Genomic DNA, 18,671 nt, shown 5'->3' on the forward strand with positions numbered 1-18,671 from the left:
GGACAGCTTGTTATCATCAATGTAAAAAATAAATACACAAGTTTATCAAGATACTTTGCAGAAGAACTTGAGGCCATCCGTCCAACTACAACACTTTTGAAAAGAGGAATGGTCCAAAATTCATACTGATCATTGATTCTGTTCAACTACAGGAAATGTTTGGTTGAGGTTATTGCTGCCAAAGGGTTCACTTACTTTTTCCTCCTTGTCATGCGAATGTTTACATTTCATGCACAATATAATAAGATATGAAAACATCTAAAAAAAATCTATCGCTCTGTCTATCTATCTATCTTTCCAGTAATGTACCCATGTGTATAAATAAAGCTATTTGAGGACATGCACTGATGGTGCAGGTGTCTGGACTTGTGTTTATTCTGTCTGGACTAAAAAAAAAAAAATAAAAAATGGGCTCGGTGTTCTGAGTCGTGACTCGCCTGCTTGCTCTCCCGTTATCTGGCCGTGTGCCTGTTGGAGCTCCGGAAGCGATGCTCCAGAAGGCGCGAGAGGGCTGCAACATCCGCGCCCGGCAACCAATCGGTCGCCTCTCCGCGGCGGCCCTCTTTGCAGTGGGAGGGGCCAACGGCGGGGAAGCTCGGTCACGCTGCGTGGGCTGGCTGAGCGTGGAGTAGAAAAGGGAGCTGAAGCCGAGCCACTATTTAGCAGTCGAGCCGAGAACACAAGCGACGCAAGCCGGAGCTTTTTCAGCACCAGCGCCGAGCGGACAGAGACACCGCAGCCCAGCAACTCCCGGCCGACTTGAGCAGCATCATGGTTCTCATCTGGACACAGTTTGGAGTCAAGCACAAAAATGTCAACGTCAAGTGCAAAGTTCGGGTGATGCACAGAGGAGACAGCTTGGGATCGGCTTCATCCGCTGTAAGTAGGACATTCCTTCTATGTGGCACACGTGGGATTTACTGGAGGGCATCTTTATGTTTAATGGTCCATGTTCAAAACGTACTTTAATCTTAGAATTATACCTATCATCTTACGCCTAACATATATTTGAAAACATATTATATAGTTGCAAATGAATTTAGTTGCATTTGAATTTAGAAGTGCTAGAAAAATTTGGTGTTTCTTACTGCACACAAATATTGCCAAGTAAGAAAAAAGAAAATGTATTTACAAATACTGTATATATTATATATATATATGCAAATACTTGAAGAATTTGGGCAATATATTGAAAATATATCTGTTACATTTAAAAATATACGCAAATGTTTATCTTACAAATATCTTCAAATGATTTATTGTTTTGTAAATTACATTTCCTTTTTAACTGCATGTATAAATGTAAAATGATTCATGTTAATACAATGGAATGGTGAACCTTGACCATCATGATGGATGGTTCTTGTTGGAGAATGTGGACACAAAAGTGTCATTAGTTCACAGTGCACTGACATTTCAAGTAAAGAAGATATGAAGGCTTAATAGATGTGATCCAAATGCAAACGTATCATCTATCCAATGGCTGCAGAGAAGCTCTGTTGTCAAGGAAGTCTGCCCCTTCTTCCTCCTCCGAGTCCCCCGACCCCACCCCACTGCTATGCACCAGCCTTTAAAATACACAGCAGACAGAAAGTACAGAGGCAGCAGAAGGAATGAAGAAGCTAGTGGTGCCACTATGGAATGAAAACATATGAATGGTAATATGTCAACCCCGCCTCGTCCCTCCTTGCAGGAAGGCACCAAATCGGAGCCGGACGCCCCCTGTCTTTCCATCAAGCCCAGTGCCGGCAAGGACTTCTACAAAGTCCTGGGCGTGGCGCCGGACTCCAACGAGGACGAGATCAAGAAGGCCTACCGCAAGATGGCGCTCAAGTTCCACCCAGACAAGAACAGCGACGCCGACGCCGAGGACCGCTTCAAGGAAATCGCCGAGGCCTACGAGGTGCTGACCGATCCCGGGAAGAGGAGCGTCTACGATCAGTTCGGAGAGGAAGGTGAGCGTCAAGTATTTGTGAATTTGGAGACTGAGCCGCTCCCTGTGTGCCTTTTACTGCAGTTAGGCAGCTCACCAAAGTAGAGTGAGGCCAAGTCGTAAACCCAGTCTGTGTCTTAAGACTTCCATGGTTATACGAATTCTCTGGCAACCAATCAGCAGACCGCAGTAGCTTTAGCTCTGATGTTTAGGTACCAAAAAGTAGTAAGGTATTCGATAAGCATTCGTATCCCCGCCCGGGCGCATGTCGTCGTCGTGTCCCTGGGCAAGACACTTAACCCACATTGCCTACGACCGAATGTGGTCGGATGTTTGGTGGTGGTCGGAGGGGCCGTAGGTGCAGAATGGCAGCCACGCTTCTGTCCGACTAGTTGTGGCTACACAAGTAGCCTACCACCGCCTGGTGTGACTGAGGAGTGAATGAATAATGCGTGAAATGGTTAAGTGTCAGAAAAGCACGATATAAGAGTAATGCATCATCCTTATTATTATTATTATGAAATGACCCATCTGTCTGTCCATTCAGGTCTCAAGAGCGGCGTTTCCGTGGCGGGACAGGGCAACACTTTCCGCAAGCACTTCCCCACCGACCCGCACGACACCTTCTCCTCCTTCTTCCACGGCTCCGACCACTTCGACATCTTCTTCGGTCACGACGGCGATGACGATGACCTCTTCAACCCCTTTCGCCGCTTCCCCTTCAGCCACGTGGGCGGTTACCCCGGCCACGAGGGCGGCGGCCTGAGGCGGGGCGGGCGGCGGCCGTGGGGCAAGGCGCTAGTGCGCGAGCTGCCGGTCAGCTTGGAGGACGTGTTGCACGGCTGCGCCAAGCACGTCAAGATCACCCGCAGCCGCCTCGGTCCGGACGGCCGCAGCCTGTGGACAGAGGACAAGGTGCTGAACGTGGTGGTGAAGAAAGGCTGGAAGGCGGGCACCAAGATCACCTTCCCCCGGGAGGGCGACGAGACACCCGACAACACGCCCGCCGACGTCACCTTCATCCTCAGGGACGAAGAGCACCCGCAGTACAAGAGAGACGGCTCCAACATCATCTACACGGCCAGCATCACCCTCAAAGAGGTGAGGTATCTTTGTCTCGGTGGTCGCGTTTCAACCAAGCGCTACGATTCTGTCGGCATACACAAATCTCTGCCTATCAATAAACAAAGCGCAGTGGCTCCGCCCCAGAAAAATCTACAAATGAATTCCTCCGAGATGAAAAGTAGTCAATAAAAAAGCCTTTTGGATTCTTCACATTGCAATCAGTGAAACTCTCGGGCTCTGCAGCTCCGTGACTACAAATGGTCGCTAACTGCGGCTATCAATGAATGGCGCAATAGAAAAGCATCAGGCCGCCCGCTCATTAAAGTGTTCCGTTTTCGCAAAGTTTCAATCGGGGAAATTCTCTGGCGTCGAATCGACAAACCGATACCCGATAACTGTGATCGGACCCCCAGGGACGCTGGACAAATTAATTCCACAAAGAAAACTGAAGATGTAAACAAGCCTTTTGTCTTTTACTAGTTTCAATCCAACCAATTGCAGCTCCACGACTACAATTGCTCGCCCAATAATGAAGCTGCCAAGACAATAAAGCCTTTTGTCTTATACTCGTGCCAATGTTGCTGTATTGTGGGATTCTTTGGCGGTCAATCAATCCACTGCAGTAGCTTCAGCCATTTGGTCCTCCGAGTAGAGGATATTCGGTAACCATCACAACTTCACAGTGATGAAAAATGCAACGACAAACAAACTATCGGTACCTTACAATAAAATGTGTTACAAAACCTGCCACTGCTCCACTACGCCCACACGACACTTCCTCTCGTTTATGCAATCACTCGATGACCGAAAAGACTTCAATAAGACACAGTAGGCACTACCGAAGCATCGCAGCCTGTCATCCCGTTACCTCATCCGCCCCCGCTAGGCTCCGCGCTAAATTTAGCTCGCTTGCTCTGTGTGATGTTGCAAAGGAGGAGGCGGCGGAGGCGTTTACGTCTCTTTAGCTCTCCCTTCATGCGCGCCCACGCTCGGCAAGATTAGCAGGGCAGCAGTCGCAGCAGAGAACGGGCCTGGCGAGCTTCCTTCCTTTGCGTAACAGGCTTTTTAGTACGACTGACACATTTCTGGCTTACGCAACTTGACACCTTCTGAACAATTACGAAAGTTTCCTCTCTTTTACACACTTTCTCCAAGCCCTTGCAACCTATCAACCATATCCAACGACTGTGACTGGTTGCCCAAGAACAGGGTACAATATTTGGCATCTCATTCGGATAAATGAAATGCAGCTCCACCCTTTACGTATCCAATGGTTCGATATTATGCTACTTGACACTTTTCCAGTCATTGCGAAAACCGCCCTCCAAGAGAGTTAACGTTTCCTTTCTCCTCTCCACTTTTCCCAGGCCCTTTGCGGCTGCACGGTCAACGTTCCCACGCTGGACAACCGCCTGATGCCCCTGCCGTGCAGCGACGTCATCAGGCCGGGGGCGGTGCGGCGCCTGCGGGGCGAGGGCCTGCCCGTTGCCCGCAGCCCGTCGCGGCGGGGCGACCTGGTGGTGGAGTTCCAGGTGCTTTTCCCGGACAGGATCCCGCCGCAGTCGCGGGAAATCATCAAGCACAGCCTGGGCCAGTGCTAGCCTGCTCGGCAGCACAGATGGAAAAATTCCCTGGCGAGCAATTGAAAAACTGCAGCGCTACCATTTAGATACCCAAAGACTGTGATTGGTCCCCAAAGAAAAGGGTCTAAAAAAGTCATATTTGACATTCTGTTCCCACCCACAACATTCTTTGGGAACCAATCGACAAGCCACAAAATCCCGCCGACCAACGGAGGGACCACAGCTCCAAGCAATAGGTATCCAATGGCTCGGGTGCCTGTTCCAATAGGAGGTGCTATACAACCAATCACAAACGCCCATTGTGCTCCGTGCAGGTGGACGCCATCAAACCTGACAAAAGTGCTCTTTGGTATCTGAGGACGTCTCCATTTTGCCTTTCTCTCCGATGAAAAGCGTATTCTTATCATGTGTACTGTTATCACTGCAGTATGTTATTCGAGTCTGTATAGACTTAACACAAGGCGGCGGGGGGGTGGGGGGGGGTGACCTACTTGACTATAGTTATATATGGTACTCATATAGGACTTTTACATTGATTTTCTTACCGTGTACTTGTGTGCAAAGATCTCCTTTGTGTACAAAAAAATCACAAACAACGTTGTCTCTAACAGAGACTCATGTGTCAATTGTTCTATTGAATTGAAGGTTGTCAATGATATAAAGTGTCTTACTAGGAGCTGGCAGCATGAAATTAATTAAACACAATGTAAAAACGTGAATCCTCTTGTCTTGTCATGTTTGACGCCCCTGGTCTGCTTCGATCAGTGACATTTTTACTTTTACTTCGTTACTCCCCACCACTGTGAGTACTTCTTTTGCCACCTGACTCGATCAAGCTTCATCATGGTAGTGCGAGAGCTTTTTTGCATGCAGAGATCCTGCCCACTGTCGCCCCCTAGCGGCTTTTTCTCGCCACAGCCACGCGCGTCATAGTGAACATAATTGCGCGCAGCTGCCGCTCTGTAATGTCGCTCAGTTTGTGGCGCACACGCGTGCACACTCGAGTGGTGCGCACGTGGTCTTTTTCACGGTATGCGTCCACGAGGATGGTGAAGGACGAGCCTCTCGTTTGCAGAAAAGATGCACAACGAACACAAAGTGGTTGATTGACACGCCAAACCACGTGTGGCCGCACGATTGGACTCAATCGAGATCAGCGGGAGAGAGAGTGAGAGAGAGAAAAAAAAAAAGCCCTTTTCAATGTCCACTGGGATGACATGTCGCACCCACGTCAGAGCAGCCCACCCACCCCCAACCTGAGCGAGGGTTACCCGGTGCCCAGCCTCACCCTGGTGGTCCTGCTGCTCATCCCCGCCGTGGTCGTGCTGCTCCTGCTCAACTGCCTCTTCCTGGGCTACAAGCTGCTGCTCCTCTCCAAGGCGAGGCCTCGGCCGCGGTCCCCAGAGGACGCGGTGGGGTTCCTGCAGCGGGAGTCCGCCCTGCAGCGGGCCCGGAGGTCGCCCGACGCGGAGGTGTTCTCAACCCGGAGGCCGTACATGTCGCTGTCCGAGCCCGCCCTGCCTCGGCCGCGGGTCACCTCCTCCAGGGCTTCTTCGTCCGGCAGGGAGCAAGGGATCTGGCTGCTGAGGCCGGGGTCCGGGTCCTCGAGGACGCCCAGCAGCATCCGGGCGGCGGCGGCGGCGGTGGCGGCGTCGACCTCCTCCTCACGGGCGTCCAGATTCAGCAATGCCGAGAGGCGTCACAGAGCGCCGGGGTTCTCTCAGTCCAGCGACTCGGAGGCAGACACCAGAGGCAACCTGGTGCCGCCCAACTCTCCCACAGTGAGTCCTCCTCGAGGGAAAAAGAAAAACTACATTTTACCAAAAAAAAAAAAGCTGCAGTTTTAAATTTTTGGGGGGTTACCTGCTAGCCAGGGGCGAGTCTAGGCTCAGAGGTTTCGGGGTGCTGAGCCCCCGGCCAGGCAAGATCAATGTGTTTTGCACATTTTAACACATTTTTCATTTAAACATCTCTGAAAGGGAAGCATAACACGTTTGGGGAAAGTTTGACTAAACTATCCAATCTGATGAAGGTTATTTAAATGTTGAAACAGTAAAAGAAGAATGGATTCTATTTACAAAATTAACATTGTAACTCTACTAAGACAACACATTTTGATACTGCAGCACCTCCAGATACATGTTTTTTGTTGTTGTTATTTTTCCCTGAGTACACAACTTCCCTATTAAAAATACAAAAAAATGGACCTTGAATTTTTGGGGGGACTTTTATGTGAAATGCAACGCACAATATGTAAAACACATTTACAGAAATTGACTTACGTGAATACTGATAAAAAGTGTACCCTCCATATTCGCGGTTCAGTATCAATACCAATTACAGATTGTGTCTTTGAAATCCCCCCCACCCCAACTTGTCCAAGTAGTGCGTTTACAAGGAAGCGGAGCACATGGCTGGCATCCGTCGAACGAGCGCCTACGGGATGCTGACCGAGCCGAGCCCGGGCGCGCTACACCCGCTGGACAAAGTTTACATGGAGTGCGATTTCTACATACAGCCGCCCTCGGTGGGTTCCTGCCCCAACACGTCGACAGAGGGCTCCGGGCTGGACAGCGACTTTGGTGCCAGTGCAGGTTTGTTGCCGCAGTTCCTCAAATAGATGCGCACTCCAGTTAATCGTCACTTGAATCACTAAATGCCCCACTTCAAATTGACCAAATGATAAAAAAACAAGACGCAACTAGGTGGCTGTGGTTACCTTTTCCATGACTGGTGTGTTGCGGGCGAGACAGCTCAGCAGAGGTGGCATCTGTAAAGCTGCTTGCATTGGTGTTTAAAGAGAAGGTGGAGAGGAAAGAATTGAAAGCTGTCTGCTGACAAGCACAGACCGCTTCACTGGAGGAACAGTGTGCAAGATGGTACAATAATGTCAAAGTACAGTTCTGCCCCTTGAGATATGAGTTTAATTTGTTCTGTGACCACACTAATAACTTAGGACACTTGTATCTGAAATCATATTATCCCATTGAAATGAATGATAATGCCATTCATCCACTGCAGCCTCCCACACACACATTTTTTTTAAAAACATTTTTCAACAAAAAACACTATAATATTGTACTTCACATTAATTACATAATGGAATATAAAGAATTAAACCGTTTTTAACCACATTTTTGCTTCAGTTCAATGGACATTGTGCTGCTCCCTCTAGTATGTGCACCTTGGCTACCGAGGGGCAATAAGATGGAGACACAGACACACGAAGAAGTAGAGTTTCACAACTGACTCAGTAAGCAGCAGTAATACAAATGTCTGTAAAAGGATAAAACATGAACGCCTGTGAGTATTGTTGCATTGTCTGTCTACATGTGGAGATCCATTGTTTGTGTTCAAATATCTGTTGCTTTAAAGTTTACAAGTGACAGCGATGCCATTCGTTAGCCTGTCTATGGCGTACTCCATTGTTAGGATTAAGCTAAATAGACTATTGTAAGGCAAAGCTATGTTATTGTTATAAATACACGATATGTCATTCTTTTTTTATGTTTAGTTTGATCGTAAACCTCAACCCGAAGTGGCATTAAACAGCTTGAAGCCTCTGTTTGGGGGAAAAACAAACCTAACCCACTATCTGCCACACTGTTGCTTGGAGTTGAGCTCACTGACACCAAACAGCACTCGTATCTCAAATTTCTGCTTAAAAGTTAAAGCACAAAAAAAAAAAAAAGTCTGAACGACAGCTGTTATTTCAAAACTAGCAAGTCGGCTCACTCAAGGCACCATTGTAATATATACATACACGCGTTTTAAAATGAAAATACCAGTTCAATTAAATAAAAGAAAAATAAAAGAATAAAAATTAATAATTACACAATACAATAAATGTTAATTTAAAAATGAAAATATTTTTAATAAATTCTTTACAAAATGAAAGACATAAAATCACTATTTTGTAAATATGAAACTGATCTACAGTAGTTGCCAAATTGTGTTCAAGGTGTGTCCCTGCGGATTTTGTCGGCGGACAGCGACGGCTTGTCCAACGGCGTGCTGACGTCAGCGTTGGAGTGGGACTATTACGACCCGTGCTACGTCAAGCAGAACCACGTGCCCAAACACAAACATCACTGGCCTGCCGTGCACAGCAAACAGTACTGGGTGTAAAAAGTCCATTTACTTTTGAGCGTCTATTTATTCCATTTAAAAATGTGGACATAATTTAGTTTTAGTTTGTCTCACTTATCACAAGGACTTCGGCTCGCACACTTTTTGAATGAATTTGTTCAATGTATATTTAGGTTTCACAATGTTTAAATATTCGTTCATTCTACACCTTTCACATTTAAATTCTCTCACAATTGCACCATGTTCACCAAGATTGTTTGATTCACCAATAAAGGGTAATTAAAAAAAAAAACACCACTTTGAAACGTAGTGGAAGTTGCGCTGATGTCATATTTGCTTTTTAAAAAAATGTACACCAAGTACGATTTAACTAAAAATTACAATAAAAGGTTTTATTTCTAAAAAGTGTATTTTTGTATCCACAAACATTTTGCAGTTAAAACATTAACACTGTGCTTGAATAACGTACATAAAAGCTATGTATTGCACAAATAATGCACCGAAATGTTTGAAAACAAACGCGTCTAAAATATTAAATGCAAATGTATGTGCTTGAATCAAACTGAACTCTACCACAAGAGGGAGCTTGCGTACCACTAGATTACTTTTAGTATTACTGCTCTAGTGCACGCTTGCACAGCTGTCAAACCAGCAATTATTAGGCTTCCAACAAAGAACATATTAGGTAAGAGTCACGGAGTATAACTAGCCACATGCCTAATCGGTAAACAAACATTGTAGCTCAGCTTCTGGCTAGTGGATGTCATGGCTAACATATGTTCATACACTTTTAGAAAACGAGCTTGAGTTCCCCCCCCCCCCCCTCCCTCATAAACCATTACACCCTGTAGCGATTGATAGATTTATGAGCTTACACAGTTTAACAACAATAACTACGACAGGGCCAAGTTGGACACCTCTGCTGCAGATGAGAGAATATGCCTGTGTAAAATCAAATGTCAGTGGTTGCCATTCCATTGAGTAATGGTGCCTGAAATATTAAAAATGTCAGTTGATGAGGGGAAAAATAACCTGCTCAGACTCCACTACTTTAAAGACTAATTCTCTACATCTACTGGTTGAAGGATAGTTCAAAATCAGTAGGAATAGCAGTCTGTTCAAAAAGTCCAAATAAACAGAAGCCGTACATTCGTTGGCATACTTTTTATTCTCCTGACTGTACATTAGAGATCAAGTGTTCATAGAAAGTTCAACAGACCGAGCACTATGCAAACATGGAACACAAGCGCAACATAGAAAGAGGAGACTGCGTCATCACACATTACTCAAAGCTGGAGAGGAAGTTGAGCACAATCTGCTTGAGCTTGGCGTCTGAGGCCTCGGAAATTTTACCGTCGGCCCTGCGAGTAGGAAAGTCACAAAAATTAACATTATTGTCTTTGTAAAGGAATATTTTATTATATATATTTTTTTTAATTGTGTCATCCTGTTTTTTTTTTGTTTGTTTTTTTAGGGGGGGGACTTTGCTGAATGAATATCGGCCCCAACATCCTAGCATTGTAAATGGCAAAAGTCAACCCAAAAAAAAAAAAAATGAAAATGTAATTCGTGTTTCACAAACTCACACAATCCTTTACTATGTGTCCACCAGATGGCACTACCTTTCCCCAATTCAAAGCATGCAGCAAGATTTCAGTTTTCAGTCTGGAACATGTTTTCTTTGGTACAGTAAAAACAATATTGTCAAGCTGTTCGCTTTTGGCAACAGATTTCGAACTAGGAAGCACGCAAATTCCCCAACGGCTCATGACGATGTGTACTGTACGTCAACAATGTCAGCATGAGCACACTGGTGTGGTAAGTTTGGATAAAATGTGAAATTTGCAAACATTTTCAAGCTTTTGAAAAAATATTTATTGACAATAACTTTGTACTGTACTGGCCATTTTAGGCCATGAAAAAAACCTACCAAAAAAATTTGCACTGTAAAGTAATATGGGTACATATGGCCTAAACAAAAAGTGCTTCAATGTAACGGACAATCGGCTACATCGGACGACCCCCTATTAGTCCGTTCGATCGAGGGTCCACTGTAAATTGAGGACTGACAAATGCTACTGTACCATAATCAGTCTGCTCTCATGGAGGATTACAGAAATCAGAAAATATTTACTGTTGAGAGGCTGAAGTTCCAAGGATTTGGACAATTTCAAGTTAAACAAGGTCACTAAACGAATCAATTATCAAAATAGTTAAATTCTTTGAAAATATAAGTTGTCTATAATCAATTGTTACACCTCTAGTCATAAGTGCTAAAAATGTCAGCAATTTTCAATTTAACCAAATAAATAAATAAATTTTTGGGAAGGTGACACTTTTTGGGGTTTATATTACCACCTACTCAGTGTTAACTACTGCAGGTGTTAATGAAATAAGCCCTCAAAAGTGCAATGCATTGTGAGGTGAAACTTACTTGATGGCAGCCAGCAGGTCTTGTTGCTGACTCAGGATGTGCTGCAGAAAGGCCTTCTCAAACTTTGTGATCTTGCTGGGCTCCAGCTTGTCCAAGTGTCCCCTCACGCCGGCGTAGATGACGGTCACCTGCTCTTCGATGGCCATGGGAGCTACAGGAAGACCGGGGAAACCGTGTCACAAAAACCAAAGCCCAGTGCGTATTCTGGTAGGGACCAGTCGGGACTTACAGTACTGGCCCTGCTTGAGGAGCTCGGTCAGACGCACGCCGCGGTTCAGCAGCTGCTGCGTGGCGGCGTCCAAGTCAGAGCCGAACTGGGCGAAAGCGGCCACCTCGCGGTACTGGGCCAGCTCCAGCTTCATGGTGCCGGCCACCTGGCCGGGAAGAAACGTAACAAACGGAAGTCACATTTGTGAGTTTTGCTGGATCGCTTCTGCAGAGACCCGTCGAGCGGAACCGACCTGCTTCATGGCCCTGGTTTGGGCGGCAGATCCGACACGTGACACGGACAGACCGACGTTGATGGCGGGACGGATACCTTTGTAGAACAGCTCCGTCTCCAAGAAGATCTGAAGGAGAAGCCCAAAAATTAAGGTGTTACATAGTCAACAAATCTAAAAGTGATTCAGAGTGTTAAGTCAGCATTTTTGGGAGAAATGTGAAGCCACCAAATGTGCCTATCAAATGTTTTTAGGATCGCGTACTTTACCGATTTTCCCACTGATTAACCGAGCAAGCGGAGGAAAATTGATTTTGCATTATTAAACAACATTACCAACACACAATACAATAATGAAGTGTAGTGTAGTGTAGTGCGCTGTTCACTGACTAGCCTATTTGGTGACAGGGCCACAGAAGCTAGTGTATGACTGTGCCTAATACATGCTGCTTTTGTTCAATAAAGTGGTAGAATATATTACATTTCCGAACAGTGTTTAAGGTAATCTTGCATCAGCAATCGGAGCCGTACTATCGTGTAAAACAGCACTGCTTTGCGGGAGACACATTGCACGTTATCTTCGGTTTTTAATCCAATTCTTTGGACATTTTTCCCCAAAACAGACAGTTTCATCCATTACGCCAACTTATTTCTACACGAACCAGGGCGTGCTCCACAGTACCATTCGTGTGGGGAACGAGGCAGAACTTTTGCGTCAACCTTTTCTGTAATCAAATTATTGGAGTTATCTTTGAATGGCAGATTAAGAACAATTATGGCCTTAATGTTTATAAAATGTAATGAAGACTTCCTTCCATGTTAAAAGTCAAGGGTGTGGAACCTTCGGCCAATATGGTTTGCGAGATCATTTGATTCAGCCCACCCAGAGATCAAAAACAATAAAAACATTAATGGAACTGTTTTAAAAAGCCCCACAAATTCCCTGAATAATTTAAAATAATTGCATAATACATATTAGTCCAAGCATTGCATCATATTTTCACAGATTCAGTATGCGTGGTATCTGCTGGTTTAAGCAAGCCAAATTTAAGACTTTTTAAGGGGCCATCAAATGTAAGACCTTAAGTTCACAAAATGAGTCAATCTAAACAGTTGTTAGAACTCTTTTTAAGACCTCTGAATGATGTATTGAATGATTAATCTTCATTTTCAGAGGATAACTAATGTGTTAATTTTGGAAGATCCAATTTGAGAGTTCAAGAAAAGCTTCCCCCAGCTATTCTAAGCAAAAACTAATGGCGATTCGTGGTTACCTGTCCGTCTGTGATAGAGATGACGTTGGTTGGAATGTAGGCCGACACGTCGCCGGCCTGCGTCTCAATGACGGGCAGGGCGGTGAGCGAGCCGCCGCCAAAGTTGTCGTTCATCTTGGCGGCCCTCTCCAGCAGGCGGGAATGCAAGTAGAAGACGTCGCCCGGGTAAGCTTCGCGGCCGGGAGGGCGACGGAGCAGCAGGGACATCTGACGGTAGGCGACGGCCTGGAGGAGGAACAAGCAGTTTTTTGGATGAGCTATTTATTTTTAATCAAAACACCGCAACCCAGTTTCTGAGGCACGCTTTTCCCCATTTCTTTGTATCCACCATTATATGTAGCACATTTTCCTTTTTTGTAGCTATGCAAGCTTTACTCCCACTTATTCACTTTTTTTTCCTTTTTTTATTGTTTGGGTGACCCAACATTCTGTAATATTAGTCATTTTTCGTGCGGATAAAGACTATATGCCTATGAGTATTGTTGAATTATCTGTCTACATGTATTGCTCCACCATTTGTGTTCAAATATCCGTTGCTTCTAAAACCGTAACTATCGATGCTAATCTTGACCACTTTAACACCTTTTACAATGGTGTTTTGCATTGTTTGTTAACATTCGAAAAACTGTTTGATTGTTTCAAAGGTGAATTTACAAATAGAATGGTGATTATGTACCTTCAGCAGCAAACCCTCACCTGTTTGGAGAGATCGTCATAGATAATGAGGGCGTGCTTGCCGTTGTCCCGGAAGTACTCGCCCATGGAGCAGCCCGAGTAGGGCGCCAGGTACTGCAGAGGGGCGGCGTCGGAGGCGGTGGCCGACACCACGATAGTGTACTTCATGGCATCAGCATCCGTCAGCCTCTTGACCAGCTGGGCCACGGTGGACCTCTTCTGCCCGATAGCCACGTAGATGCAGTACAGCTTCTTCTTCTCGTCGGTGCCCTCGTTGAACCGCTTCTGGTTGATGATGGTGTCGATGGCGATGGCAGTTTTGCTAGGGAAACACATTTACAAACTAAGCGGTACGGCTCCATCTAGGGATTAGGATGAATAGTGTTTTCATAGCACTCGGAATCAATCAACCACAAATTGATTCGCTTTAACATTTGTATTGAAAAGTAATGCAGTGACCATCAATCACAAGCCATTAAAAAATATATGGATATACGGTATTCATTTATTGCATGATTTTTAATTGAATTTAGGAGAATAATGTAGTTGGCTGCCGAAAGGGGCTGCTGAAGAAATTTTAAGACAGTGTACCAAAACAACACTTGCAGTCTATTTAATATATTTGCAGAAGTAAAATTGTCTTATTTAGGAGCAAATACTGTAGTGTGCTGACTTAAATGGCAGTTTAAAGTAATTTCATTCATTTAAATCTTTAATTATAACAAAGAACGCAAATATATTCTCTATTTGCTATAGATTACATGTTAAATTAAATTTGGGACCAAATACTGCAGTTTGATGCCTAATGAAGTCATTAAATTATTTTAGTTTATTTTTGTTTAATTTAATTTGCAACGTAATGTTTCTTTATGTTCAGTTCAGGGTGTATCCCGCCTCCTGTCCGATGATAGCTGGGATAGGCTCCAGCATTCCCGCGAGCCTTGTGAGGATAAGCGGCTCAGAAAATGGATATCGCAGTTGGCCGCCTGAACGAGCTGCTGAAACCAAAACAGGGTGTAAAAGTACATGCTCTCCAATGGTTCCTACATGTAATACAAATGCAAAAACGGGGAGAATGATATTTATAGACTCAGACCGAATGCCATTAGGAATATAAATTCCCAATTCCATAAGCTAAATTAATTATTTTTTGCAGTTGTCATGTGATTTTAAATGTTTACCTTTGAGTTTTAGGTTCCGCTACCATTCGTTAACAATTAAAATGAAATTCATCATTTCTTCTTGCTTATTCATTAGTTTTGTATTGTGTGTTAACACTAAGCTAAAGGAAGGCAAAGTTGTGTGGTTGTTTTAACTACACAACGCTTTATTTTCTGTTTTCTGTTTAGTTTGACAGTAAACTTCAACTGGGAGTGGCAAAAACACCTTGAAGTCTCACTTTTTAAGTAATATTTCACTGTGGCAAACTACTGCTTGTTGTGCAGTGAGTTGAATTCATTGCCACCATCTACTGCTCGTATCTCAAATTTTTGCTAGCACATCAGAGCAAAAATAAATAAATAAATACATTTTTAAAAAGCTGCGGCTTGTATCTGGGAAAACTCGTTAAGTCAGGCCACTTGTAAATCAAGGTACCACCGCACTGTAAGTGTGTTTGATAAGTCTTCCTACCCGGTCTGCCTGTCGCCAATAATGAGTTCACGCTGCCCGCGGCCAATGGGCACCAGACTGTCCACAGCTTTGATGCCAGTCTGCATGGGCTCCCTCACAGAGATACGCGGGATGATGCCAGGAGCCTTAAGACCCACGCGCCTGCGGGTCTTGGAGCCAAGGGGGCCCTGTGACAGAACAAGCAATAAAAGTCAGGACCCTCTTGTAAAACTGTGATGATGCAGTAGCGGTAAGTTTGGAATTTAATCACCTTTCCGTCAATGGCATTTCCCAGTGCGTCCACAACTCGGCCCAGCAGCTCCTCTCCGACCGGCACGTCCACAATGGCGCCTGTCCTCTTGACAATGTCGCCTTCCTTGATTAACTTGTCGTTACCGAAAACCACCACGCCAACATTGTCCGGCTCCAAGTTCAGAGACATTCCCTGGAAACAAGCGGAAACAAAAAAACAATAAGTGACTTCTTTTGGATACCATCCATCCATCCATTTTCTGAGCCGCTTCTCCTCACTAGGGTCGCGGGCCTGCTGGAGCCTATCCCAGCTGTCATCGGGCAGGAGGCGGGGTACACCCTGAACTGGTTGCCAGCCAATCGCAGGGCACATACAAACAAACAACCATTCGAACTCACAGTCACACCGACGGGCAATTTAGCATCTCCAATTTATGCATGTTTTTGGGATGTGGGAGGAAACCGGAGTGCCCGAAGAAAACCCACGCAGGCACGGGGAGAACATGCAAACTCCACACAGTCGGGGCCGGGGATTGAACCCGGGTCCTCAGAACTGTGAGGCTGACGCTCTAACCAGTCGTCCACCGTGCCGCCCTTTTGGATACCACTTTTTTTTTTTTTTTGCAGGGAAATAAGCAGCAAATGTAAGAGCAAACCTTAAGTCCGGAAGAGAACTCCACCATCTCCTCAGCCTGCACATTTCGGAGACCGTAGACTCGGGCGATTCCGTCACCGATGGACAACACACGGCCGGTCTCTTCCAAAGCAGCGCTGGTGTCCGCTCCCATTATCTTCTCCTCCAGGATGGAAGAAACTTCAGCAGTGCCTTTTGATCAAGTGAATAACGATAGCGATAAATAAATGGTTTTTTTCAGGGTTGATACTGATTATTGGTAGTCAAAAAGGCTAATGAACTAATATTTGGAGCAGATATTCATTTGCAGTAAAAGGGAAATTATTGGTGTGATCATTTTTAATACAAACTCACACATTTAACTTTGTTTAAATGCCCTTTAGCATGTTTATTAAAGTACTTTTTCATTTTTGAAACATGCTTAAGTTTTTTTTTTTTTTTTTTTTATCTCTCATAATAGACATCTTTGTTTTAAGATTTGAACAAAAAGTGCAGGGAGGTCCTTATGTCTTATGAAGTTTACATAGCTTCGTAAAGTTTTCTAGAGTAAACAAAGTTTTTGTTTTGTTTTAAGTGTTTTAAGAACAAAGTGTAAGGAATTCCCGAGGTCAGTAACATCTCTTAAAAAGTTAACTAAAAATATAAATAAATAAATAGTTCCCTAAACTTTACCCAGTTGTAAATTGATTTCTTATCGGCTTTCAGATTTTTTATTTTTTTTAAAGGTCAATGCCAACATGCTTCAAAATTCTGAATATCAGTTCCGATAATAGGCTTGGTCTATAATTGTTCTAACCCTAAAGAATAACCAGCAGGTCTTAAATTCGATGATCAGGTAGGCCTGGGCACCTTACCATTTATTTTACCCCCGAATATCCATCCATTCATCCATTAACTTTACCGCTTCTCCTCACACGGGTCGCGGGCTGCTGGAGCGTATCCCAGCTATCTTCGGGCAGGAGGCGGGGTACACCCTGAACCAATCGCCGGCCAATCGCAGGGCACATAGAAACAAACAACCATTCGCGCTCACATTCACTCTGACGGGAAATTTCAAGTCTTCAATCTAACTGCCACGCATGTTTTGGGGATGTGGGAGGAGACCGGAGTGCCCGGAGAAAACCCACGCAGGCACGAGGAGAACATGCAAACTCCACACAGGCGGGGCCGGGAGCACAATCATTCTGAAATACCCAAAGTAACTGATTTTAAATCAACAGTAATCACCCAGCCTTATAATGAGGCCAATGTACCATTTTACCACACTGACCTGTTTTCTGCATCCATGGGCGGGTGGTGTGGAGGTTCTTGACTCCCACACATGCTGCAGCAACATTTTTGGACACCTTTAAAAAAAAGAACAGTGAGCAAGGTGATACATTCTCATCAGCCATTAAACACTAATCAGCATACTTGATTTACAGTACAAATCATCATCCAGAAGGACCTGCAGACGGTGACGAAAAAGCAGTTATCAGATAAAGAAGAATGCCTGGATATGTTATTATGAATTCAGACAGTTGCTTTAAATTGGCATGTTATGTTTTCATAGTAAATCTGCATGCAGAGCTGGACAAACGTGACCTTCAGGTCGAAAATTCACTGACCCAAGCTAATGTGTACCCGTTGACACTGATTGACATTGACACTGAAATGCACAAATTAATGATGTGTCCCAAAAAAAGCAGACGAAATATCTGAAATGCATTTGTGGTGAGTAGCAGCCCAGTGACAGGCCCTGTGCCCTCCGTATGCTAGCACGTCCGCAAACGCAACTCCGCCATGATTTTTCGCGTTAAAGGCCTTGCTTTCTACAGCGAAAGGAATGAAAAGTGTACTAAATTGACGAGTAGGGACTTACGTAGCCGGCCCGGCGAGGTAGTGCGCGTGCGAAAGCCGCTGCGACACGTATTGACAGCATGTTGGAGTCCTGCGGCGTCCGTCCTGCTCCCTGGGCTGAGCGAGAAGGATAGCGGATGGAGCAAGCAAGGGGAAGAAGGTCCCAGAAACCCGGAAGTCATTCACGAGTAAAGCCGGCGTTTTTGTTTTTTGGGTTTTTTTTATACCTTGTTTTATTATAATGTATATAATAGTAAAATAGTTTATTTAATAATAAATTATCATATAATCATTTATTATTTACGGAGCCCTAGAAATGACTGCTACAGCTAGCTACAGCTATAGCAGCCTGGCTATGCGACGTGCCTACGTGTTGACCACGTTAGTAGGGGCAACGTTCCCGTCATAGACAATGCATGTATATTGTCTCAATATGTGTTTGACTGAGTGACGACCAATCCAAGGTGAAGTCTGCCTTCTACCTGATGTCAGTGGGGATAGGCTTCAGCTCTCGGTGACCTTGAACAGGATAAGAGGAACAGAAAATGGATGGATAGATGTTATGCCTGTCACTATACATCGCTGGCATAGATAGTTGAACAAAGATGTTTTTTTTGTTTTTGTTTTGAATGTGCACATACATACAACACATATAAAATTATTAAAACATATAGCGATAGGATTTTGACAATGTAAAAAGCCAATGAAAAATAACAGAAACTGTGTACACAAATATAAATTATTTTAATGTTGCTGTACACCCACCAACCAAATGTCATATTGTAGATATAATGACTGTTTATGAATTGAATCAATAAAACTAACACAATAGAGGTATTCGAA

At 44.5% G+C, this 18,671-nt stretch overlaps 3 protein-coding genes across 3 annotated transcripts; 2 read left to right on the forward strand and 1 right to left on the reverse strand.

The window, feature by feature from the left end:
* The first annotated feature begins 636 nt into the window (after positions 1 to 636).
* On the forward strand, positions 637 to 5,280 carry LOC133413712 (dnaJ homolog subfamily B member 5-like). Its single transcript, XM_061698415.1, has 4 exons — positions 637 to 879; positions 1,694 to 1,955; positions 2,481 to 3,034; positions 4,366 to 5,280. The coding sequence occupies exons 1-4, from the start codon at positions 772 to 774 to the stop codon at positions 4,597 to 4,599; spliced, it is 1,158 nt and encodes a 385-aa protein (XP_061554399.1). The 5' UTR covers positions 637 to 771; the 3' UTR covers positions 4,600 to 5,280.
* A 518-nt stretch (positions 5,281 to 5,798) lies between these two features.
* On the forward strand, positions 5,799 to 8,709 carry hwa (huluwa). Its single transcript, XM_061698084.1, has 3 exons — positions 5,799 to 6,362; positions 6,980 to 7,175; positions 8,543 to 8,709. The coding sequence occupies exons 1-3, from the start codon at positions 5,799 to 5,801 to the stop codon at positions 8,707 to 8,709; spliced, it is 927 nt and encodes a 308-aa protein (XP_061554068.1).
* A 1,110-nt stretch (positions 8,710 to 9,819) lies between these two features.
* Positions 9,820 to 17,970, reverse strand: atp5fa1 (ATP synthase F1 subunit alpha). The gene is made up of 11 exons (XM_061698083.1): positions 17,851 to 17,970; positions 17,260 to 17,335; positions 16,012 to 16,181; positions 15,375 to 15,548; positions 15,125 to 15,291; positions 13,514 to 13,814; positions 12,818 to 13,042; positions 11,566 to 11,673; positions 11,334 to 11,478; positions 11,105 to 11,255; positions 9,820 to 10,031 (listed from the first exon to the last, which is right to left on the reverse strand). The coding sequence occupies exons 1-11, from the start codon at positions 17,908 to 17,910 to the stop codon at positions 9,953 to 9,955; spliced, it is 1,656 nt and encodes a 551-aa protein (XP_061554067.1). The 5' UTR covers positions 17,911 to 17,970; the 3' UTR covers positions 9,820 to 9,952.
* Between the last annotated feature and the right edge of the window lie 701 nt (positions 17,971 to 18,671).

This window comes from Phycodurus eques, chromosome 15 (assembly GCF_024500275.1).
Source record: "Phycodurus eques isolate BA_2022a chromosome 15, UOR_Pequ_1.1, whole genome shotgun sequence".
NCBI classification, from domain to species: Eukaryota; Metazoa; Chordata; class Actinopteri; order Syngnathiformes; family Syngnathidae; genus Phycodurus; species Phycodurus eques.